Source organism: Notolepis coatsorum, assembly GCF_963971535.1.
Source record: "Notolepis coatsorum genome assembly, chromosome: 5".
NCBI lineage: Eukaryota > Metazoa > Chordata > Actinopteri > Aulopiformes > Paralepididae > Notolepis > Notolepis coatsorum.
The window spans coordinates 18,563,871-18,590,056 of NC_140169.1; the positions used below are offsets into that span (position 1 = coordinate 18,563,871).

Sequence of the window (26,186 nt, forward strand, 5' to 3'; positions counted from 1 at the left end):
CCTATGCTGTGTTCCTCCTTATTTCAATCTTGCTGCAGATACCAGCAACTCAAAGACTATCGTGTCTGTTTACGTACTCTGAACATGCACTATCCCGGGTGATGACCCAACCACTGACGGCCACACCCTGGATAAATACATTCTGAATGCCATGCATGCTTGACGAGTGAATATGAGTGAATCTATCTCAAAACCATCAATAGAAAAACAACTTCACTACACTTTTCTTCTATTGCTTTCTCAATGACATGTGTTTTTCCAGTGAGGGAAAAAAAATCCATCACGCATGGCTAACTTTGGATCTGTCATGGCAAGGTAGTGTGTTGGAACCGAATTGATCAATTCACCTGAAGCTATTGTCTTGAGAGTTGGGACAATCAAAAGGGATTCCTCCACATATCTGCGCATATCTGATTTTTTATTCTTTTTTTAAGTTCATATTACTGTAATCTTTACACCATCTGGCGCGTGTATTGTTGCAGTTTGAAGTACCGGGTCAGTGAAGGGATTTATCATGTGGACCTGAGAGTTCAGAAAATACTGTCAGACCACCAGGACAAGCCCTTGTGTGTGTGTGTGTGTGTGTGTGTGTGTGTGTGTGTGTGTGTGCGTGCGTGCGTGCGTCTGAGAGAGAGCGAGAGAGGTACATGCCAGAGGCAGCAGGTTCGTTTATTAACTCTGGTTCAGGAGAAACCAGCCTCCCTCCTGCAGGACCTTAACCTTACACACACATACCACACACACGCACACATACCACACACACACACACAGCTAGCCTCTGGGTATAATATTTTTTTAAGGCCTGCTTGGTTTTCATTTGGACACAAAGCCCCATTATTATTAGGACTGACTGGAGCCACAGGAAACTATGAAAGTATGAAAGTATGTGAACAGAAACCACAAGATCACTGATACAATCTGATACAAGTATCTGTCCAGAAACACACATTACAAGCTGATCTGTCCAGAAACACACATTACAAGCTGATCTGTCCAGAAACACACATTACAAGCTGACATGAAGAGAAACACACATTACAAGCTGACATGAACAGAAACACACATTACAAGCTGACATGAACAGAAACACACATTACAAGCTGACATGAACAGAAACACACATTACAAGCTGACATGAACAGAAACACACATTACAAGCTGACATGAAGAGAAACACACATTACAAGCTGACATGAAGAGAAACACACATTACAAGCTGACATGAACAGAAACACACATTACAAGCTGACATGAAGAGAAACACACATTACAAGCTGACATGAACAGAAACACACATTACAAGCTGACATGAACAGAAACACACATTACAAGCTGACATGAACAGAAACACACATTACAAGCTGACATGAAGAGAAACACACATTACAACTGATCTGTCCACAAACACACATTACAACTGATCTGTCCACAAACACACATACAGACTGGTCACTTCTTATCACTCGGTACTCCATGTATGATATGTGAAATTATGTAACAAAACAGACCGATAGATCATATGTACAATTCATATCACAATATACAGATTTTACACAAAAAACACTTGATAATACATGATACAATATAAAACAAAGTGTGTGTGTGTGTGTGTATATGTGTAAGTGAGACATAATTACACACTAAAAACAGATGGGTCAATTCTATAACCCAATTTCTTGGTTAATCGTGTTGGGTTAAAATTATGGGTTAATAGGGCGGTTAGGTGGCCGAGCGGAGATTGCGTTCGTCACCAGCCCCGGAGCTGAGCTGGATTTGCCTGTTCGAATCCAGCTCACAGCTCCGGGGTTATCACCAGCTTGGCTGGCCGTCTGCACTGATACAATTGGCTGTATCAGAGGGTGGGAGAAGCTGGCGGGGTGGGTCCGGGTCGTTGTAAACAGCGACTCCTACAGTTCGGTCGGGGCGCCTGCTAAGCGCAGATTGGACGTGAGGGGGATAGTGTGGTCCTCCCACACGCTACGCCCTCTCAATGAGAATCCGCGCTGCCAGGTGAAAAGAAGCGGTGATTGGCTGGACGTGTGTCGGAGGAAGCACGTGGTAGCCTCCACTCTCCCAGATGATCTGACTGTGGGGGGTAAGTGCGCAGCGACCAGGAAGGGACTGGGAATTGGCATACGACTAACATTGGGATGGGAGAAAAATCGGCGGAAAATGGAGGGGGAAAAAAGACCAAAAAAAAGAAAAAAAAATTATGGGTTAATTCTCTGAGCATAACCATTATTTGGGTTATTGAGATTTAATTTTGACCCAATGTTGACCCAATTTGTGAGTTATAATAATTATGGGTCAATTTTCTGAGACATAACCCATGTGTTGGGTCAGAGAGCTGGGTGTTTCCGCCGGGATCTGCAAAGCTACACCCCTCCCCCACTGGGAACTATATGTTCCAGTCAGTCAGACGGTCATGTTCACAGTCAACACGGTCCCACGTTCACAGTCAACACGATCCAACAAACCCTCTTCACGATCACGGAAAAGACTTCACTGACTCAAGGTAAGATCTCGTTTCGTTAGCACAGTATTTATATCTCAACCCATCCATTGTACATATTGCGTCGTGTTAACCATGCACTGTGAATGTTGTGGAACTAAATTAGCTAGCTCTTCACAGCTATCTGTCGCGTCATCAGCTAGCTAGCTAGCTAGCTAGCTATCCACCGCAAGTTGCAACTTAGCTACTCATTTCTATAATCGGTTCATCTCTAACCTTGTAAAAATATGTGGTAACCTCTATTAATAAATAAGCCACACGACACAACACATAAATCATTACCGTTCAAGCATGCTACCGAAAGTGACCAAGTCTATGAGTATTACAAAGGTTCTGGCTAGTAGCTAGGCCTAGTTAACCAGTACTAGTAACGTTACTGTTATTGCTAATTTTACCGTGTTTTGGGTTGTAATGATACCAGATTAACTGGAGACTATCTATAGCTGTGTAACGTTATATGATTGATATCTTTATTAACCATATGTGTGTAATAAAGCTGTTGTCCTCTCAATGCGGTGACATAGCTGGTTCGCTAGCTAGCTACATACTGAGATTTAGCGCCATTTTGCGCCATTTTGAGGTCTACATTTCCATCATCTCTCTAATGTCCCACGATTCGGGCATCAATTTACAACATCCTATACTAAATTAAGCAGTAGACTGCGGAAGCCAGACATGTGGTGAGGCTTTTTACACCTGAAATCAGTGCTAAATATTCTAGGCTGCTATGTCAGCAAGTATACTAGGCCTATCGTTCACACGTGGCTGAGTACTTGGGCACGCATGAGGCATTAATTAATTGCAGATGTGTTCATTTACACATTGCTTTCTCTTTTGTTTCAGGCCAGTCTTGATGGACAGCTTTGTCGCAGAAAAGCTTATTGAGTGGCAATTGCCAGAGCTCACAGACAGTTTTAAAGGTGAGAATTTTTACTTTCTTGACCATGAAAATGTTTCCATGACAAAGCAGTATTGTATAGGGTTTCAACACACATGCAGGCACACACACATTATTCTGTTCTTCATCTTGGTTCTCTGGTCCTGCCAGCCTGGTCCTGTGTTGGAGTTAGCTGCCACTGGATGGCACTGAAATTACTGTAAAAGTATTTTTGTTTTCTGTCTTTGTCTTTCAGATCAAGATATCGATGAGGAGGCGTTTCACCTTTTAGATGGCGAAACAATCCGGAACCTCATCCCCAAAATAGGCCCCAGGCTCAAGTTTTCAAAACTTTACAGAGAATTTGTAAGTGATCACTAAGTGTTCTAACATCAAGGCAGATGGCGTATACATGCTTTAAATGCAAAAGGCTAATTCCTGGTGATGCCAAGTCTCTCTTTTCACATTTACGATTAGCACACAATATAATACAAGACTGATGCAGAGGGCTTCCAAGGTTCTTTAAATCATTCTTACTTATTACAGAGGGCTTGTTTCCCACATCACAAAAGCCATAATCAAAGCTGGTGATACGATAGTTTAGCTTATCTAGTGAGATAAGCTTTTGTTCTATGAGTGCATTTAACACAAGTTTAAATTCGTATGGCCCTACCCCTTTGAGGATGTCATGCATTATGTCTAGTGCCATATTGTCCGTAACATGATAAAAAGACAGACTGTTGAGGACACTGTCTCTTTTAAGGCCTGTCTGAGAGGGGTTGTCTGTCCGTAAATCCTCTGCGTGAGTATTCACATCTCGGGACAGCGTATCGTCTACCTGTGTCTGTACTTTCAAGACATCTCTGTGTATTTTGCATAAACGGCACACATGGTTCCCCGAAAAACTCTCTATGTAACCAAGTATTGCGTTCAATCCTAAATTGTCTCCCACTACCTGAACAACGGCGAATTTGACAACGCCTTGGAAGCTAGGCGTGTTAACAGTTATGCCATCCCTCTCAAGACACTTTAGTTCTTCCACAATAGGGCGCAACACTGCATCAATGCCATAGGTTTTTGCATCATCTGATTTATAGACTGCCAACAAGAAGTGTGACTGCAAATTGGATAGGATGTCTGGTGGCAAACTCTTCAAGATAAAATATATAAATCCTAACTTGTGAACCCCAGTCTTTGACCCGAGGGGGTTCACAGTTTCACAATCATCATTGTATAACAGCAATGGGATTGACACCTCTTTCAAAAAGAGTGGAGGATTTTTACAGAAATCTCCATCAAATATATCCTGAAGAGCATCACTCTCTCTCTGTTGCCATTCCATCATGGCCTGTAAAACACCAGGAAGCTCCAGTATCTTGACCAGAAGACGCTTTAGTGGAATACGCTGAAAGGTATCAGTCAGAGCAACTTGTCGAACGGTGCCAGTGGCAGAGTCTCTCCGCTGTACAAAGGTTTGGTTATCGGAGAAACACTCCTCAATTGGCTGGATGAAGTTCCCAGAGTTAGTAAAATACCTAATCTGTTTATAGTCTGTCTCCAGACCCTCGAAAGGGTTAGCTGCATCTAAAAAGTCCTGCCTGAGCTCCTCTACCTGTGGGTTTTGATCATGCCCAAACTGACTGAAAAGCGACATGGTCTTTGTTTGTAGTCTGCTCACTAAATCTCCAATTAAACTTGAGGTTTGCTGAACCACAACATTTATATTTGTAAAGGTCTGGGAAGATTTTGATCTAAGATGAGCTATAAAATGGGCTACTCTCTCTGTGATTCCCTCTTGCTCTAGTTCGTCCCATTCATCATCATTATCTTCATCTTCCTCCATGGCTTATCGACATCAGATAATGCAATGCTACAGTTTCATGTGTGGGTCTGTGTTAAGCCACAACACAGAAATTGGTCCAGGGTATGCTACCTTTCTGGCTCATTTTGAAGGCTATAATGAAATTCAAAGTGGTCTCACAGGAATCCCCTTTTTCGCTGAATTGTATGTACCGGCCAGGGTCACTGTTAAGGGTACAACATACAGACCAGGCATGACAGTGTTTATGTCCTATGACCAAGATGGAGAGCCTCAGTTTGGGCTTATTAAAGCCATTTTGGTTTTAGAGCCATCTGTAAAGCTAGTTGTTCAGAGGTGGGAGACAATGGGGTTTGAGAAGCATTTCTTTGCTTACAGTGTGATCCAAACCAAAGATTTGTTGGCTATCGATGTGAAAGAGCTGCTTGATCATCACCCACTACATGCAGTCCAGTCATACAGAGATGTTGACACTTTATTCATCTCTCTGCGCTATAGACATTTTTAGACTGTGAATGGCCATCTGAATGGCCACTGCCACTTGTAAATAGTGAGGAAAAAAATCAGGAAAGAAACACTGCCTTGATTTACTAGAAACACAGTGATAGCCTACAGTATATATTCCGAACATATTTTGAATAGTTAGTCTTTAGTTTCATGCTGTGGACTGCCTTACTCTGCTACAACTCTTCGATGACTGAGATACATTGTTGGACTGCTGGGATGGGGAAACTCCTTGGACTACTGAGATGACATTAATTGTTGTAAGTAAGAATGTGTTTAATTAAAATAGTTCTACAACTAAACACTAACCACTTTAAACCCTATGACAAAATAAATCTTCACCAGTATTTAAATTTTTCCATGTGTGTAGGCTATTGGCCATCTTGGGTGTCAATCGGTTAAATGGAAAACGACACTGCTGACTGCAAATATATTTTGTATCTGTACACAACAACTCACTTTAACATAAAATGCCTCTAAGCTGATAACCTTTCTTTGCTGCAAAAGGCTTTGAATGCTGAGCCACCTGCAACAAGCCTTGTTGCTACCATATCCCCCATGGAGGAATCTGCAGCTTCTGGATCAAGCCAGGAGGTCTCCACCGTAGAGGAATCGAGGGCAGCAGACCAGATTGTGATTCTACGACCGGTTCCACTATTTGTAAGTTGTTCAAGAAGCATGGATGGATCTGGAAGCACTTGGAGCCAGTACATATCTCAGAACTTCAATACTTAAACTAACTCATCTATACTCTTGTCAGTATTTAGACCGTGGCTATGTAAGTTTTCTTCCTCCAGCCGAGTTCATAGAGAAATGGAACATTTGATGAGTAGTAATATTAGTAGAAAATAAGGAGTCATTTTTCTCTCGCATCACATACAGGACACCCAATGTTAACCCGTTGAGTAACAAGTTTTTCTACAACTCAAGTTCAGACCTATGTTGCTCTATTTCAGTAGCACTAAAAGTGAGTTTTCTTTATTGTATCAGAAACTTCAGAATGTAATCTTTCAAAAGAGACCAGGATCATGCATGTGCTATAAGTATAAAGTATAGTATTTTGTGTTGTTTGTAAATAGCTGTTTAAAAAAAATTTATGGCATTTTACAATACAACACTTTCCATTCCTGCACGAAAATCAATCAGATCCAATTTGATTGTACTCCAGGTACAGGGTTGATGCATTTTATCCCCCCCCCCCTCCCTGCTCTTTGTTTCAGGTACAGGACTTTTTCCATAATTTAAGCATAACATTGCAAAGGGTGACAGAGTTATATCTTGTCTTATCGTTTCCAGGACATATGGTGCCTCAAAGGCCGGAAGGGAATGAAGAATGGCAAACCTTTCTACTATCCAGCTACTGGATTCATTGAAGAAAGGCTTCGGAATGTCCGAAAGAGGCGGGGTTCTGGGTCCAGACAGCGAATGCCTGAAGCCAACAAGCCACCCAGGGCATATACCAGGTAATACCTGGGGTCGGCAAAAAGGGCCATGTTTTCCTGTGTCCCCAGGGGGTAACTATATTCTTCACCAGGGGGAGCTTACTGCACATGAATCCTCAAGGGGGGCTCCATGGAGCAAAAATGGCTGATTCCTGACTTTACCTCGTTTAATATACCTTGTTGAACCCCTCACCAAAACATGCAACAATGCTGGGCAATAGCACCTCCCTCTGGTCAGCCGGGGCGCCTGACTGGAGGGAAAGGATCTGATTGTAATAATGTGCTAAGTCCTACTGGTGAAAATGGGTTACGAAATTGGAGATAATTTTTAGATAGTTAATTTACAATGTGTTGTATATATGTTTCTATAGAATCGACCCTGCCAGAAGAAAGGGCCCAGCAGCAAACGGAGTGGCTGAAACATAACCTGGAGCCCTTCACTCAAGTTCAGGAGTACATGAAGGACACCGTTCTCTACAGAGCCAAGTGGATTCGGGGAAATCACTCCAAGGACATAGAAGAGGTCATTACGGAGTACCCTCGCCTCACCAGCCCAGGCATGGTATGGATCTACTGTAACATATTGCATCTACAAGGTTTTGTACTGCTTTACTGCCCTGTTGGAACACTCCCCCAGATATTGATAGATCAAAACACATATATACTAAGGCTGTCAAAGTTAACGCGGTATTAACACGTTATCGCCTGATTCTATTAACGCCACTATTTTTTTTAACTCACGATTAACTTTTAAGATTTTTTTTTACTAGACTATACTGCCCTGTCAAGGCAGACCGCAGTAACTCAAAAAAAGTCAGAATTGAGTTATGAGTGAAATTGAACTTGTCAATAAATGTTTTATCTTGTGACCAAGTTTCAGATGTTAATGTCGCTCAGTTTTGGAGATATGGGGTTTTAAAAACTGCAGTAACTACAAAATCACACTCAAAAACCAGGCAGACCGCAGTAACTTCCAAACAGTGAAAAATGGCTTTAAAGTGTTTTGACTTGACATCCAAAATGTGTTATAGGTAGATAGATGATAGTACCCAGATTTAACATGTATTAATGAAGTAATCTTTAGGCATACAAAAATATGACATAATTATTTTAATTAACCCCCAAAAAGCAGATACTGCACTCTGCTGCACAGTTCCCTTAAATAATTATACAGGTAATGTACAGGCAAAGTGCAGTAACTTCAAATACAATGTTGTTTTCCCTCCAGCTTTCATAACTTAACCTAGCCATTTTGAAAATGAAATTTAACACCTGAATATATTGGAATGATGATGATCCAAATAAAATGGCTAGGTTAAGTTATGAAAGCTGGAGGGAAAACAACATTGTATTTGAAGTTACTGCACTTTGCCTGTACATTACCTGTATAATTATTTAAGGGAACTGTGCAGCAGAGTGCAGTATCTGCTTTTTGGGGGTTAATTAAAATAATTATGTCATTTTCTTTCCCCTATTATTTCATGTACACTTTATTCATTGGTTTAATGAATTTTCTTTCTTTTAAGTTATTTTGTGCATCACTCTGTTTTGAATTTGATGCAAATTTGCAATGCATGAGGGTCATCCTTTTGTGTTAAATGACTGCATAACGAAAGCATTTGTTGACTCGCATGTTGATAAGAGAGTATTAAAACTTGGAACTTGAAAAAGATCCGTTTAAGGTAGAAAACATTTGATTAATTTGTGATTAATCGCGAGTTAACTATGGACAATCATGCGATTAATCGTGTTAAATATTTTAATCGATTGACAGCACTAATATATACATATAGAAATACGGGACTTAGCGTCTACCCATCTCCCTCCTCCTCCATCTCTTCCCCCACCTTCCCTCCTGCTACTTCACCTATTCCACCTCCTCCTCATTTGTACGTTTTGCGTTACGTACGGCTATCCTTAAGAATGCTACATGCTTGGACTCTGGTCCCTCAATATTATATATAACGTGCTGGAGAAACTCCCATGCATGAACACACTGCCTGGGGTACTTTATGTCAAATACATAAAATGCTTTAAAACACGTATCAACTGCCCCGAGCATTGTGCTTTCAGGGTGTGCCTGACCTGCATAGATCACGAATGCCTGAGCACAACACATGTGTTACTCAGCCCTTGTGTGGGTGAATGTAACAAGTTCCTAACGTTTTCTTTCCCCTATTATTTCATGTACACTTTATTCATTGTTTTAATGAATTTTCTTTCTTTTAAGTTATTTTGTGCATCACTCTGTTTTGAATTTGATGCAAATTTGCAATGCATGAGGGTCATCCTTTTGTGTTAAATGACTGCATAACGAAAGCATTTGTTGACTCGCATGTTGATAAGAGAGTATTAAAACTTGGAACTTGAAAAAGATCCGTTTAAGGTAGAATTTATTTTATTAATTTGTGATTAATCGCGAGTTAACTATGGACAATCATGCGATTAATCGTGTTAAATATTTTAATCAGTTTGACATGAAAGCACTTTTTGATGTCCACACGCCGTGACATGTATATGCAACAAGTGTAATAAATGTTGAAGTTAAATGTATTCTACGTCTTGGTCTGTTCTTTTCATTGATTTCAGCACATTTAGACTGTTATACCTTTCAATCAAGCATCTGTGCCAACCTAATGTAGTGTACTAACTATAGCAGTTGTGTTAATAGGCCCTTTTCACAGCAGCCATCTTGACACAGCAGGGTAAACCTACATCCTGTGAACCAGACTGACACATGTGTAACTAATCATGTTGCTGTGTCCATCTGTTGGTCAATCGTTGTCAATCTGGCTCACAAGATGGCTGCTGTGAATAGGGTCTATTTGACCCTTTTGATGTAACCCAAGATTCAATCAAAGCAACTATTTTGACCCTTAAAATGGGTCATTTGTATAACCCAATACGGGGTCAAATCAACTAGGAGGTTGGGTTATTTTGACCCTTAAAATGGGTCGTTTGTATAACCCAATATGGGGTCAAATCAACTTAGAAGTTGGGTTATTTTGACCCTTAAAATGGGTCGTTGGTATAACCCAATATGGGGTCAAATCAACTTGGAAGTTGGGTTATTTTGACCCTTAAAATGGGTCGTTGGTATAACCCAATATGGGGTCAAAGCAACTTGGAAGTTGGGTTATTTTGACCCTTAAAATGGGTCGTTGGTATAACCCAATATGGGGTCAAATCAACTTGGAAGTTGGGTTATTTTGACCCTTAAAATGGGTCGTTGGTATAACCCAATATGGGGTCAAATCAACTTGGAGGTTGGGTTGTTAGTATTCGTTTATTTGACCCAAGTTATGGGTCAAATGAAATAACCAATAATATTGGGTCAAATTAACCCACACACTGGTCGGGCCCTTTTTGACCAGTGAATTGGGTAAAAAATAACCCAAATTGGGTCAAATTTGACCAATCTGTTTTTAGTGTGTTGTGTGTGTGTGTGTGTGTGTGTGTGTGTGTGTGTGTGTGTGTGTGTGTGTGTGTGAGAGAGACATAATTTGTGTGTGTGTGACAGACATAGTGTGTGTGTGTGTGTGTCTGTCTGTCTGTCTGTCTGTCTGTCTGTCTGTCTGTCTGTCTGTCTGTCTGTCTGTCTGTCTGTCTGTGTGTGTGTGTGTGTTACCTGTTCATCATCTTCTACCACCACCAGAGTCAGTTTGCTCTTCTTGAAATCGAGACGTGTGATCTTAGGCCTGGGTGGACAACACACGCACGCACACGCACACACACACACACACACACTGTGTTTTTCCAGTCCCAGTGTTCAGAGACAGAGATCAGATGGAGAGATCAGCTGATGTGATATGCACACTAAACAATCTTTATTTTATTTGTTATTGTATATATATATTAATATTAATATTTACTTGTTTTACACGTCATTCTTGAATCCACAATTTAATTTCTTTCCATTTTAACATATTCTTCTTAATGAAAATGTATGCCTGGGATTAAGTGCTCTTTTTATGAAGTGCTTTATAAACATTTTAGGAGTTCCACACAAAGAAGGATTATTCTAAATGAGCATGATTGAATGAATGAATGGAGGAGTAAATGAATTAAATAGAGTGAAGTAACTCACCAGAAGAAGAGTCCTATCTTGGTCTCTCCCTCAAACACAAGCACTCCAGTGGGGGTCAACCCCAGACTGTATTCATTGCCATCTCTGGCCTGGAGGGGGGAGAGAGAGAGAGAGAGAGGGAGGGGGGGGAAGAGAGAGAGAGAGGGAGAGAGGGAGAGAGAGAGAGAGAGAGAGAGAGAGAGAGAGAGAGAGAGAGAGAGAGAGAGAGAGAGAGAGAGAGAGAGAGAGAGAGAGAGAGAGAGAGAGAGAAGAGACGTGTAGGCTAAAACATTTGTAAATGTACTCATACCAGCTACTTGACTTTATTTCTCAGAAGGTGATGAGTCAAATGAGATAATGACTGACTGACTGAGTGTGTGTGTGTGTGTGTGTGTGTGTGTGTTCGTGCGTGCGTGCGTTACCTTGACCATGTGCATGTCCACCCCATACATCTCCAACCATTTTGCTTTGTTCAGGTAGTTAATCTCTGCCTGAGCTGGCATTTGACCTCTAGAGAGAGAAAGAGAGACAGAGAAATGAGAGAGAGAGAAACACAAAGAGAGAGAGAGAAAGAGAGTGAGGAGAGAGAAACACAAAGAGAGTGACAGAGACAGTGAGAGAGGAAGGAGAGATAGAGAAACACAAAGAGAGAGAGACAGAGAGAGAGGAAGGAGAGAGAGAAACACAAAGAGAGAGAGAGAGAGACAGAGAAAGGAGAGAAAGAAACACAAGGAGAGAGAGAAAGAGAGTGAGAGGAGAGAGAAACACAAAGAGAGAGACAGAGACAGTGAGAGAGGAAGGAGAGATAGAGAAACACAAAGAGAGAGAGACAGAGAGAGAAACACAAGAGAGACAGATAGAGGAAGGAGAGAGAGGAGAAGGAGAGAGAGAGAGATGGGGAGAGAGGAAGGAGAGATAAAGGGGAAGGAGAGAGAGATGAAGAAAGGAAAGCGAAGGGAAGGAGGAGAGTGAAGGAACATGAGTGAGACAGGGAGATAAAAAAAAATTGGTTTTGACCAATTATATTAACACTTTCACTGCCACACATGAGATATCTCGGGTTTCCGATAGTTATGTTAAAAGCCACTCACGAGATTTCTCGGAATCTTTTTATTTTTATTTTTTAGCGATCTGAAATCATATTGCATCACGCGAGCCTACCCGAGTATACCCGAGCGGCGCCGGCGATCATATGTGGAAAAAAGCGCCCCCTATCGTCTCCCAGATGACATAAGGGATTTTGGAATGGACTCAATGAAAATGGATGGGGGAAAAAATCCGGTACTCCACATTTTCCAGTCCACTGATCCAGCCGGGGTTACCACAGTTCATTCTGGAGCCTCTCAGCCCCGCGGAATCATGTGTACTACTGTATCACGTTGGATCCATACACTTATCGATTTTTTCTAATGGTGATCAGGAATTGGAATATACCAGTTGGATAACATCTGATGTCAGGTAAGGAATCTATGTTATCAGTGTTAGGATAATCAGACTAATTTTGATGAAGATATAGGCTGTTTTGTGAAATGGGCTCTTTCGGTTTTACTGAAAAAATCCATGAGGAAATGAACATGCCGATTATCCGTGCGCGCCTCGAATGGGCATGCGTGTATGTATAATATTGATCATCTAGCGTTTATTTGAAAACGATTCATAAATAGGCCGACAAATATCAACGTTCTGGAATATTCCAGTAAAAGACGATTATCATAGAATGCCCCAGAATGGAAGGTTTTTTACCTCAAAACGGGTGTTTTTCAAAATGCTCTGAAACGGAAATGAAGCGATAAAAAACCAATCTGCCTTGACAGCACAGACTGGAAAAGTATTCTTTGATAAGCGACGGGCAGATTAGACACATAGCCATAATTTAAAACATAGATTAGGCGATATTAACGTTAACATTGAAGTGGACCGTGGCATCAAGGGGGTAAAAAGGAAAACCCGGCGTGGCACTCAAAGTGTTAAGGGTTTCCCTAATTGAAGTTACCTGCCAGGTCACTTAATGTTTGCATGACCAATCACCTGCAAATGCAATCATGTGTCAGATTGCGTAGCTCAGGTTGAGGAAAAGCCATATGCAAACAGTGATTTTTATATTCTATTGTATTGTTATTCTATTTTAGTTTATATATTCCATTTTATTCTACTTTAATTGTCTGTTAATGTTGATGCACCAAATGACCAAGACAAATTCCTTGTATGTGCAAGCTTACTTGCCAATAATGAAATTTCTTATTCTGATGGGATTATAAATATAGCACTTTCCAAACAATTGACTGGATATTACAACTTCACACCATCGGCGCGTCCAAGGTGTTGTAATGACAAAGACAACAAAGTACTTTTGAAGTTGAAGCCATATGGTGAGCATTCGTTTTCTGGTCTATGGCATTTACTATGTGGTTGAGCACAGTAGAGGTTACTATACCAGCTGAATGAATGGAGGAGTGAGTGAGTGAGTGAGTGAGTGAGTGAGTGAGTGAGTGAGTGGGTGAGTGAGTGAGTGAGTGAGTGAATGGAGGAGTGAGTGAGTGAGTGAGTGAGTGAGTGAGTGAGTGGGTGAATGGAGGAGTGAGTGAGTGGGTGAATGAATTAATTAATTAATGGAAGAGTCAATGAATTAATGGAGATGCCCCCCCACATGACAACAGTAAACAAAACCAAAAAAAATCAACTACTACATTTAATACTTGTGTTGTGTCTATTCTTGACTTCAGGCATAGAGAAAGACAAATGGGTAACTAGTAGGTTTCTACCCAGATGATTTATTATCACTCACATCAACCTGTGGGATTAACCTCCATCTCTACAGCATAGAAGAAATCCCTTCAAATCTAGCCACTAACTAGCATAATGGGCTGTCTGAGTTCAGCTAATAGCAGTACAAAGACCTGGGCTTCTCAGACTTAGACTGACAGCTTGACCTATTTAATGATGAAGCTGATAGATTAGTTCATTGATATCTGGTAATATCTTATATCTGTGCTTAGGCTGTAGGCTGCACCCTGCTCTCTGTGTCTCCCTTTGTGCATGTGGCGTGACCTGATGACCTCTGGCTGGAGGCTCCTTACACAGGGCCCCCTGTACATGCACGCGCACACACACTCACGTACACACGCGCACAAGCTGTCACGCCTTTGAGTTATGGAGATGTTATTCTCAAGACTAGGGCTCCCTGAGTTCATCTGGAACCAATTAGCCCCCCTTCTTCTGACCAAGTACACACACACACACACACACACACACACACACACACACACACACACACTCACACACACACTCCTCCCCTCCTCTCTGTATAAAATGACATGTAATATGGATATTCTGTCTTCTTTCTTCCTCTACTGGTGCTGTGAGATGATGTGCCCACGCGGGGTAACTGTCCTTCTTCTCTGTGAATAAAAGCTCCGTTCGAAATACTCTGTCTCCGCCCGTCTTTCGGCCGAGTGGTCCACAACTATATCAATTAAGAATTCACGAGGGATAGGAAATCCCTAACAAATGGAGGTTCCAGTGAGAATTGATGTGTTCCAGCCGCAACCAACAACGGAACGGGGAATGGAGACGCGGAGGAGGAGAAGACGATGCAGAGGATCCAGACATTCACTACCAGCTGTCTGCAGCGCGTCTGAACCAGGGGTGAGATACCAGCAGCCCCTCAGACGTCCGTGACCAGACCACCAGACGACCGGATGACAGGCAGGAGGAGACGAAGGACAGACGGGCCAGGATGAGAGGCAGACCGGAGGAGATGGCAGCTGTGCGAGAGGCCGGAGAGGAACACCGCAGCCAGGCACCGCAGGCACCGCAGATCAAGTTTCAAGTTTCTTTAATATTTGTCATACAGAAGTACAGAATACTTTTATACAAAATGCTTCTTACTGTTACGCTCCAGAGACTGTGCAAGACAAGATAAGTATGAAATAAAATAACATAGTAAAATTAGAAGTAAAAAAATGAGGTCACAGTGTTCAGTTTAGACATATGTACAATGTTCGATGCAGAATAGACGTAGTTACCATACAATATACAATACTGTGCAGTGTACTAATATACAATACTATATAGTGCAAGGCAGAAATGGGACGAGGTGCAATTTAGGTACAATTCACAGTAGGTGTACGAGTTGTAGTGCAAATCCTTTATCAATAAATATAAAGTGTAAAGTGTGTTTGTGTGATCTAAAGTGTGGAGAGTGGGTGCTGCAGTGTGTTGTTTGTTTGAGTGAGTGTGTGCGTGTGGGTGTGTGTGCTGTGTGCATTTGATGGTTGTTGCATAGTGTTTATTGTTCGTTTAGCAGCCTGATGGCCTGGGGATAGAAGCTTCTTCTGAGTCTTTCTGTGCTCGCCTTAAGACTCCGGTATCGCTTGCCTGACCGCAGCAGTTCAAAGAGGCAGTTGTTCGGGTGGCTCGAGTCCTTAATAATTCTCTTAGCCTTCCCCTTGCACCGCTTGTTGTAAATGTTCTGGAGGGTGGGAAGCCCCCCTCCAATTGTGCGTTCGGCTGAACGTGTCACTCTTTGTAGTCTGCTACGGTCTTGTGCAGTGCTATTCCCAAACCAGGAGGTGATGTTGCCGGTCAGGATGCTCTCTATTGTACATGAGTAGAAGTTCCTAAGGATCAATCACAGCTGATCGTCGTCTACGACACGCAGTTCATCCACGACGAGAACGGGGGAGGCGGCCGCAGGAGAGACACTGAGCTGAGTTGGAGTGACGGTGGGCCGGCCGGCGAGAGGTGGAGAGGACAGTCCAGAGACACTGGGAAGGCGGCGGACCAGAGGAGGCACGTTTGTCTAGGGGACCGCACCCTGGAACGGGAACCAGCTCAGGAGGAGACCCACGCCCTAGAAGACGGGACCAGGGGTGCACTGTAATAGAGGGGGGGTTCCTCTGGGTTAGGTGAATGAGTAAGGGGGGTCCGACGGGGTTACGTGTATCGTCTGGAAAGGTTGCAAATTCTGTGTTTCTCTCTTTCCTCTCTCTCTCTCTCTCTCCCATGTGATGAGGTGACAATCGACGGATACAGATCAATGAACTGTTGTGTTGACGTTTTAATTTAACGTCAAAATGGGGAATTGGCTCCCTGAGTTCATCTGGAACCAATTAGCCCCCCTTCTTCTGACCAAGTACACACACACACACACACACACACACACACACACACACACACACACACACACACACACACACACACACACACACACACACACACACACACACACACACACACACACACACACACACACACACACACACACACACACACACACACACACACACACACACACACACACACACCTCCCCTCCTCTCTGTATAAAATGACATGTAATATGGATATTCTGTCTTCTTTCTTCCTCTACTGGTGCTGTGAGATGATGTGCCCGCGCGGGGTAACTGTCCTTCTTCTCTGTGAATAAAAGCTCCGTTCGAAATACTCTGTCTCCGCCCGTCTTTCGGCCGACTGGTCCACAACTATATCAATTAAGAATTCACGAGGGATAGGAAATCCCTAACAAGCATTTGGCTGATGGAGGGATTGATTGATTGATTGAAAACTTTATTAACAGATTGCAGAATGGGTACAATACAGTACAGCTCAATACACACAATTGTTAAGGGGATGCAGACCAGAGAAAGACTTTCGTCTTGTTTACATCAGGGTCCCCCATTTTCAATTCATCAGGACATATATGACATACAGATAGACAGTACTGCTACATCTATACATTTATGACATACCAGATTTGCAAATACAGTAATGTTTGTGATACAAAAATAGTCCAGAAAAGGGAGTATATACATTTGACATAAAAACTGTACATTGGAGGAGGTTGGTTAGGTGGGGTGGGGTTGGGTGGGGGGGGTTGGGTTAGGTAGAGGTAGAGTTAGGGAGAGGTATTGTCGTTAAAACATCTGCCTTGAGGAAGCAGGAGAACTGAAAGAGCTAATGCCGTAAAATAAAACATGAATTAAAAAGGTTAATCAGTGAAAACCATGGGCGGCTAGGTGGTGTAGTGGGCAAGGCACTCGCCACCAGTGTGGAGACGCTAGGATTCGCGTGTTCGAATCCAGCTCTCCACATTGTTTTTCAGTTTGGCTGGTCGTCCGCAGTAATACACATTGGCCGTATTACGGGGAGGGAAAACTGAAGGGTGGGGATCGAACGTTGTGAACAAGCGACTCCTACAAGTCGGTTGGTGCGCCTGCGCAGTAGAATCAGGAAGTGTCGGGGGCAGCGTGAGCCTCCCACGCGTTACTCCTCGACACTGAGAGATCGAGCTGCGCAGGTGAAAAGATGCGACTGCTGTTACCTCAAGTACCGGAGGGGACTTGTGCTATGTATGACTTAGTCCACATTGCAGCCGGCTTGTGGGAGGCAAGAAACAGCGTTCGTGACAGGGGAGGGGTTGAATTGGATGATACGAAATTGGGATGGGAGAAAATATGGAAAAATGGGAGAAAAAGTGGATCAAAAAAAAAATCAGTGAAAACCATTACAAATATAAAAAGGTGAAAAAAAAAAAAAAGAAAAAAAAAAAGCGAGACACATTGATACACTGGCTCATCGTGCTCATCTAGGACCTGTTTGGCTCCTGAGTAGCCTAATAGGGAAGTTTATATGGCTGTGTGACCTCATCTCCGCTGACCCTAGTTCAGTGCTACTTTTTTTTTTTTTTTTGATCTTTTTCCCCCTCCATTTTCCTCCGATTTTCTCCCATCCCAATGTTAGTCGTATGCCAATTCCCAATCCCTTCCTGGTCGCTGCGCACTTACCCCCCACAGTCAGATCATCTGGGAGAGTGGAGGCTACCACGTGCTTCCTCCGACACACGTCCAGCCAATCAACCGCTTCTTTTCACCTGGCAGCGCGGATCCTCCCTGAGAGGGCGTAGCGTGTGGAAGGATCACACTATCCCACTCAGGTCCTATCCGCGCTTAGCAGGCGCCCCGACCGAACTGTAGGAGTCGCTGTTTACAACGACCCGGACCCACCCCGCCAGCTTCTCCCACCCTCTAATACAGCCAATTGTATTAGTGTGAATGGCCAGCCAAGCTGGTGACAACCCCGGAGCTGTGAGCTGGATTCGAACAGGCGAATCCAGCTCACAGCTTCGGGGTTGGTGACGAACGCAATCTCCGCTACGCCACCTAACCGCCTTCAGTGCTACTTTTCTAAGAAACTTTAGAGATGAGAACTCACCTATGAGCTCACCTATGTGTTCTCAATTTGCACACAGACAACAACGGTTCATTTATCATTCACTGAGGATCCAGCCCAAGGTTCAAGTTCAGTAGGTCAGGGGGGGGGGTTCAAGAAACCTGCTCACTCAGATGTGAGGGGCTTCCGGTGTCATGGAGTATTCACACCTGCTCTCCTAGCTTTTACAAATGTTCATTTTTAATGCCCTCACTGGTCTCCGTTTTTTTCTTTTAACTAATGATTTCCACATTTTACATGTCACTAGGATCAGATATATTTCCTGTCATAATCTAGTATTTTACCTGCATTCCTTCCATGTGTTGTAGATAGCCAGCTCCATGGCTTCAGTCTGTCCATTTATAAAGCGGAACTCTGAGACGAGGTCGAGACCATGCTCCGCAGGATCACAGTCACCTAGCTCCGCTGGGGACACACACACACACACACACACACACACACACACACACACACACACACACACACACACACACACACACACACACACACACACACACACACACACACACACACACACACACACACACACACACACACACACACACACACACACACACACACACACACACACACACACACACACACACACACACACACACACACACACACACACACACTCATTATTAAACTATGAGTTAGCTCCCAGAGGCAAGAGAAGCACATTGTTTTTATGTTTTAATGAGTCTAGGTACCAGGGTGAGAATACATTTGGATCCTGGGCAAAATAAACTATTAGGAAGCCATGGTGTCTTCAGCGGAATCCTACATGTAGTCAGGCTAAAAGCTCTGAGAAAAAGTCACTTCACAACTTATAGTAGTAGTAATAATAGTAGTAGTAGCAGTAGTAACAATAGTAATAGAAGTAGTAGTTATAGTAGTAGTAGTAATAGTAGTAGTTATAGTAATAGCAGTAGTACTTAGTGATAGTAGTAGTAGTAGTAGTAGTGATAGTAGTAGTAGTTATAGTAATATCAGTAGTAGTAATAGCAGTAGTAGTAGTGCTAGTAGTAGTAGTGATAGTAGTAGTAATAATACTAGTAGGAGGAATAGTAGTGATAGTAGTAATAATAGCAGTAGTAGTAAAACATAATCAGTATTAGTTCTTGTAGTGGTGGTGGTATTGCTACTGTTAGAACTCCTCAGCCACCCTCCACCAGTAACACCCCTCCCTCCACTACCCTCATTTGGAGATAAAGGCTGAGATAATCCCATCAGAGAGTGAGGACATAGAGAGTAATGGGAATGTGTTTTATCGTCTCTCTGTCTGGAACTCAACAATGGGATAAGGACAAAAAAATTATAAAAAAATACAGAAATGGGGGCGGCTACGTGGCGTAGTGGGCAAGGCGCTCGCCACGAATGACGGAGACGCTGGGCTTGCCTGTTCGAGCCCAGCGCTCCACATTGCTTTCAGTTTAGCTGGTCGTTCATACTAATACACATTGGCCGTATTAGGGGGTGGGAAACTGATGGGTGGGGATCGGGCGTTGTGGACAGCGACTCCTACAGGTCGGTTGGTGCGCCTGCGCAGTAGAATCAGGAAGTGTCGGGGGCAGCGTGAGCCTCCCACGCGTTACTCCTCGCCACTGAGAGATCGAGCTGCGCAGGTGAAAAGATGCGACTGCTGTTACCTCAAGTACCGGAGGGGACTTGTGCTATGTATGACTTAGTCCACATTGCAGCCGGCTTGTGGGAGGCAAGAAACAGCGTTCGTGACAGGGGAGGGTTGAATTGGATGATACGAAATTGGGATGGGAAAAATATAGAAATGGGAGGAAAAGTGGATAAAAAAAAAAAAAAAACAGAAATGAATGGGAACGTTTTGTCTAAAAACCTGAAATCGTGTGTGCGTGTGTGTGTGAGAGAGGGGGTCCATCGTCAGGGAGTATTGTTTGTAAAAGCTTGGCTTTCTAAAGCAGGGTAATTGCAGGGTGGGGGTGGGCTACTACTACAGTATAAAGGTCAGAACACACAAATCCAACATCAAAGAATCACAGACAAAAGGCGACTCCTATCGTCGCCTGGATTCAGGGCTGACAAATTTCACACTGCTCACACCAATATAGACATATATAAAGGCTAGATGACTCACCCACGCTGCTGGCCAATGGAGACCGACGTTGCAAAGTTTTCACCCGATTTTCAAACGGTTTGGTTTGTTATAAATGTCAGAGATGTAGTTATCATACTGCATACTTATGGACTTTTATATGAAAATTATTTCAACATGTCTACTAAGCATCCTGAATCACGCTAATAACGTTTGTAATAAACAAAACCGTTTGTAAATCAGTTGAAACTTTAGCAAGCTATGGTTATTTCAATAGTACATGCACCATAGACATTCCTGTTATGAGTGGGCGTGCTGCCTGTGGCAAGAGATGGCAGCGGTGAACTACGCTGGAGACTCTGGCACCATCTAGCTATGGCTCACACCGCTCTGACGACTTCCAACAGCGATGAGCAATGTTTCTGCACCTGCGTGAGATTAAATAACTCCACACCAGCAGGTGGCGGTAATCTGTATCATCAAGGGGAAACGGAGGACCACATGATGTAAACAAGCTATTGCTACCATTACACACTCTCGCTCAGCTCAGACGGTAGCCTCTATAAGAATGCCTAGCACATTGCGTTTGCAGCAGTCTGAGAAAGTGAAATGAACAGTGTTGTTGCAAGCCCTGGCTATTTGTGTTGTGACTTCAGCCAATCAGAGTGATCTCTCTTTTATCGATGTTGCCCGATCACTCCACGCCGATTCGACATGCCAAAATGTCCTGACTCGCCCTAACAAATCCTCTGATGTTAGCCGACGTTCAGGACACACCACACCAACTCGGACCGCCGACACTCCCGACCCTAACAGACATTCCAGATGGCTGATAATCGGCTTGGTGTGTAATAATAATAATAAACTTTCATACAAGAATTGCAGCTTGCAGAAGTGCTTCACAGCAGTAAAAAGAAAGACAGGCTAAAATGAGCACAACATCGGCATAGAATGGCACAACATTTACAAAAAATAACTATAAAATAGATAGCAGCAAAATCGTACAAAGTCAAGGAGGCATAGGACATTAAATCACATCGTTTTTCACATCAGGATCTAACATCTTAATAGGCCTCTTTGTTTACCGTTTGATTATCACTGATACACATCCTTTTAACTTTAGCTTTTGTGATTTATGATCACAGGGACTTGAACCCACTTTAGCTTTTGTGATTTATGACCAAAGGGACTCAAACCCACGATGGTCTAGTAATCTTTACCCTAAAATGACCATTATTGCATAACAAAGAATCCCTATGTACTGTTTTGACACCAAAAGAAGCCGTGGAGGCCACACCCCTCAGTACGGGATATACTGCCGCCGTCGCCGGTACGTTTGGGTATGGTTTGGGTATACCAAAACTATCTCTTCTGTCCGGAGGTTAGGTGTGGTTTGGGTACACCAAAACTATCTCTTCTGTCCGGAGGTTTGGGTATACCAAAACTATCTCTTCTGTCCGGAGGTCTCCACCCGTTGTCTAACTAGGACAACTCTGACAACATAGAATGATAAAAGAGTAAAATAGAGGCGGCCGGGTAGCACAGCGGGCTAAGCGTCTGTCTACCACCGCAGAGACACTGGTATCGAATCCGGCTGTCAGTGGTGCCTCCGGCTCGGGCCGGTCGTCATACTGACACAATGGACCCGTCTCAAAACCCTGCCCCTTTTCTTGATCCTCCAATCACAACTGTCGCTTACCTCGGACAAACTTGGTTTGTCCGAGGTAAGCGACAGTTGTGATTGGAGGATCAAGAAAAGGGGCAGGGTTTTGAGACAGGTCCATTGGCAGTGTCAGCGGGTGGGAAGCCGGTGGGTTGTATCCTGGTCGTTGGAAACATCGACTCCTACAGGTCGGTCGGGGCGCCTGCACAGCGAGGGAGGGAATTGGGGAAGGTATAGTGTGATCCTCCCACGCGTTACACTTCCCCAGTGAGAGTCCTCGCTGTCGGGTGAAAAGAGGCTGCTGGCTGTCTCCACATGTATCGGAGGACGCATGTGATAGACTTCAGGGCTCCCTAGACCGGCAAGTGGGGGGCAAATGTGCGCAACGACCAGGAAGGGGAGGGGGGAATTGGCATAACGACTAAATTGGGATGGGAGAAAAAAAAATACAGAAAAATGGGAGAAAAAGTAGATAAAAAAAAAAAGAGTAAAATATAATAGACAGAGTAAAATAATTCAATAGTGCAGTGCAATAAATAGTTATCATCTACTGTACAGTATATAAAATAGATAGCAGCAAAATAGACAAAAGTCAATATCCTTTATTTAGCTTTTGTGATTTATGATCACAGGGACTCAGACCCACAATATCCTTTCAGCTTTAGCTTTTGTGATTTATGAGCACGGTGTGGCAACTCCTTGGCAACTCCTTCAAAGCACTTCAAAAAACAGATAAGAGAACTAGTCTGTCACAATACGGTCTTCTTACTTTCAATCATTACAACTACATTAAGTCAAATATCTTGATCAGGTAAGAACTAGTCTCGCATAGCCAGACTGCTCTCCACACTATGATAGCGCCAGGAGACAAGAGCAGAAGAAGCCATTATCATTGTGCACTAGAGGGAAGAAAAAAACCTTCTGGGTTGTTTGTGTTTCTCAAACCATTCCCAATGGACCTGTCTCAAAACCCTGCCCCTTTTCTTGATCCTCCAATCACAACTGTCGCTTACCTCGGACAAACTTGGTTTGTCCGAGGTAAGCGACAGTTGTGATTGGAGGATCAAGAAAAGGGGCAGGGTTTTGAGACAGGTCAATTGTCGAGGGGGGTGCCGCCGAGCACAACATGCACCTCACAACAGAACAGCTTCAGGGGGAGATGTTTCTGTGTCAATGTTTTCTATCGTGAGAGAGGAGCTCGCTACGAGGTCTCCAATGGGAGGTCTATAGCCTGTAAGTCACACTAGGTAGGAACAGAAACACTGTTCAATAAAGTGATTGGAAGTAAAGTTAGTTTGCAGAGGCAGTCTTCTCTATAACCTACACACATTCTAGAAGGTTCCTTAGCTGCTGAACGCAGAGAGAAAAATTGACCAAGTATGTGAGATGGGTTGAAAATGTGTGTACTTGTGTGCTATGTGCTTGTATTTCTATACTACAGGGGACACTGACCTGTTTACACACACAATGGGTATCCCCACACAAATTTGGGTGTCCCCATAACCAAATTAGGTTATGGTTATGATTAGGATTATGTTATGGTTAGCATTAAGGTTAGTTACAGAATACATGTAAGTCTATGTAATGTCCCCATATTTCACATAAACAAACATGTGTGTTTGTGTGTGTGTGTGTGTGTGTGTGCGTGTGAGAAACAGAAAGAGAGAGGAAGAGAGGGAATGAGGGAGATGTAGAGAAAGCAACACAGGAGAATTGAAAGTGAATGGGTGAATTGAAGAGAGAGCATAACAGAGAAAGAGAGAGAAAGAGAGAGAGAGAAAGAGAGCGAGAAAGCATAGAGGAGGCTGGATTAGGGGGCCTTCGACAAGGACGTAGCTCTAATGAGCTGGCATTTGCCCCATAGAAACTGTGGTGTGTGTGTGTGTGTGTGTGTGTGTGTGTGTGTGTGTGTAGGTGTGTGTGTGTGTAGGTGTGTGTGTGTGTGTAGGTGTGTGTGTAGGTGCGTGTGTAGGTGTGTGTGTGTAGGTGTGTAGGTGTGTAGGTGTGTAGGTGTGTAGGTGTGTAGGTGTGTAGGTGTGTGTGTGTGTGCGCGTGTCCACTGTCCAGGCCTGTGGTGTCCATTTACAGTGTCAGTCGTCAACATTCACTGCTCTGCTCTGCTCTCAGGACCCATCAGCATGTCTCCTGCCACAACATTCACTCCAAAAAACGCATAAAGCTCCATTGCGGCTTCTTCTTCTTCTCCTTTTTTTGGACGATGTATCACATTTACATTTAGTCATTTAGCTGACGCTTTAGTCATTAATGAGTCATTTAGAAATTCTGTACAACTCTTTCAGCCGAGTAACAATGTTCGTCAAACAGTGTTGAAACTTGAGTGTTACAGGCTTGAGTGCATAGTAGTAAAGACATATTAGCATAGTAGGTAGTAATATAGGCACAGTATATTAGTTAGTAGCAAAGTGCATGGTAGTAAAAGACAGTATGGAGGTTGGTGTTTTCTTTTTTCCATTTCAGATATTGATTGAAGATGTGTATTTTTAGATGACGGCGGAAAATTGGTCGGGTTTCAGCTGTCCTGACTGATGGTTTCAGCTGTCCTGACTGATGGTTTCAGCTGTCCTGACTGATGGTTTCAGCTGTCCTGACTGATGGTTTCAGCTGTCCTGACTGATGGTTTCAGCTGTCCTGACTGATGGTTTCAGCTGTCCTGACTGATGGTTTCAGCTGTCCTGACTGATGGTTTCAGCTGTCCTGACTGATGGTTTCAGCTATCCTGACTGTGGTGGGAAGTTTGTTCCACCATTGTGGAGCAAGGACCGAGAAGAGCCCGATTCTCTTTGGTGACCCCCCAGGAGCTTGGATAGGAGTGGGTCTGAGGCGGCCAGAGGATGTAGAGCGGAGGGGTGTTGAGGGTGTGTAGTTAGAGACCACTGACGGGTGGTAGGAGGGAGACGTCCCCTTCTCCGCACAGTATGCCAGGTCAAGTGTGGGGTATATTTACAAACACTCTTGAAGAGCTTCATTTGTAGATGGAAAACCGTTTTTTTTTGGAACACTCTTAACCTAACACAAGTCAGAATATAGGTCTGTTTCACTCCAATGTTAACAGGAGGGTTCATTCAACGCCAAGGTGGAGAGTCTGGTGGAGAGTCTGGTGGAGAGAGTCTGGTGGAGAGTCTGGTGGAGAGAGTCTGGTGGAGAGAGTCTGGTGGAGAGAGTCTGGTGGAGAGTCTGGTGGAGAGTCTGGTGGAGAGAGTCTGGTGGAGAGAGTCTGGTGGAGAGTCTGGTGGAGAGAGTCTGGTGGAGAGAGTCTGGTGGAGAGAGTCTGGTGGAGAGAGTCTGGTGGAGAGAGTCTGGTGGAGAGAGTCTGGTGGAGAGAGTCTGGTGGAGAGAGTCTGGTGGAGAGAGTCTGGTGGAGAGAGTCTGGTGGAGAGAGTCTGGTGGAGAGAGTCTGGTGGAGAGAGTCTGGTGGAGAGTCTGGTGGAGAGAGTCTGGTGGAGAGAGTCTGGTGGAGAGAGTCTGGTGGAGAGAGTCTGGTGGAGAGTCTGGTGGAGAGTCTGGTGGAGAGTCTGGTGGAGAGTCTGGTGGAGAGTCTGGTGGAGAGAGTCTGGTGGAGAGAGTCTGGTGGAGAGAGTCTGGTGGAGAGTCTGGTGGAGAGAGTCTGGTGGAGAGAGTCTGGTGGAGAGAGTCTGGTGGAGAGAGTCTGGTGGAGAGAGTCTGGTGGAGAGAGTCTGGTGGAGAGAGTCTGGTGGAGAGAGTCTGGTGGAGAGAGTCTGGTGGAGAGAGTCTGGTGGAGAGTCTGGTGGAGAGAGTCTGGTGGAGAGAGTCTGGTGGAGAGAGTCTGGTGGAGAGAGTCTGGTGGAGAGAGTCTGGTGGAGAGTCTGGTGGAGAGTCTGGTGGAGAGAGTCTGGTGGAGAGAGTCTGGTGGAGAGAGTCTGGTGGAGAGAGTCTGGTGGAGAGAGTCTGGTGGAGAGAGTCTGGTGGAGAGAGTCTGGTGGAGAGAGTCTGGTGGAGAGTCTGGTGGAGAGTCTGGTGGAGAGAGTCTGGTGGAGAGAGTCTGG

At 43.8% G+C, this 26,186-nt stretch overlaps 1 protein-coding gene across 2 annotated transcripts in view; it reads right to left on the reverse strand.

Annotated features, from left to right (window-relative positions):
• Positions 1-26,186, reverse strand: part of epb41l5 (erythrocyte membrane protein band 4.1 like 5) — a 293,764-nt gene that overhangs the window by 115,598 nt on the left and 151,980 nt on the right. For both annotated transcript variants that reach the window (XM_084313933.1, XM_084313934.1), the window contains exons 8-11: positions 18,733-18,853; positions 11,643-11,730; positions 11,242-11,330; positions 10,783-10,852 (exon numbers count right to left, since the gene is read on the reverse strand). In XM_084313933.1, the coding sequence (XP_084170059.1) occupies positions 10,783-10,852; positions 11,242-11,330; positions 11,643-11,730; positions 18,733-18,853 (368 nt within the window). The remainder of the gene's footprint in view (positions 1-10,782; positions 10,853-11,241; positions 11,331-11,642; positions 11,731-18,732; positions 18,854-26,186) is intronic.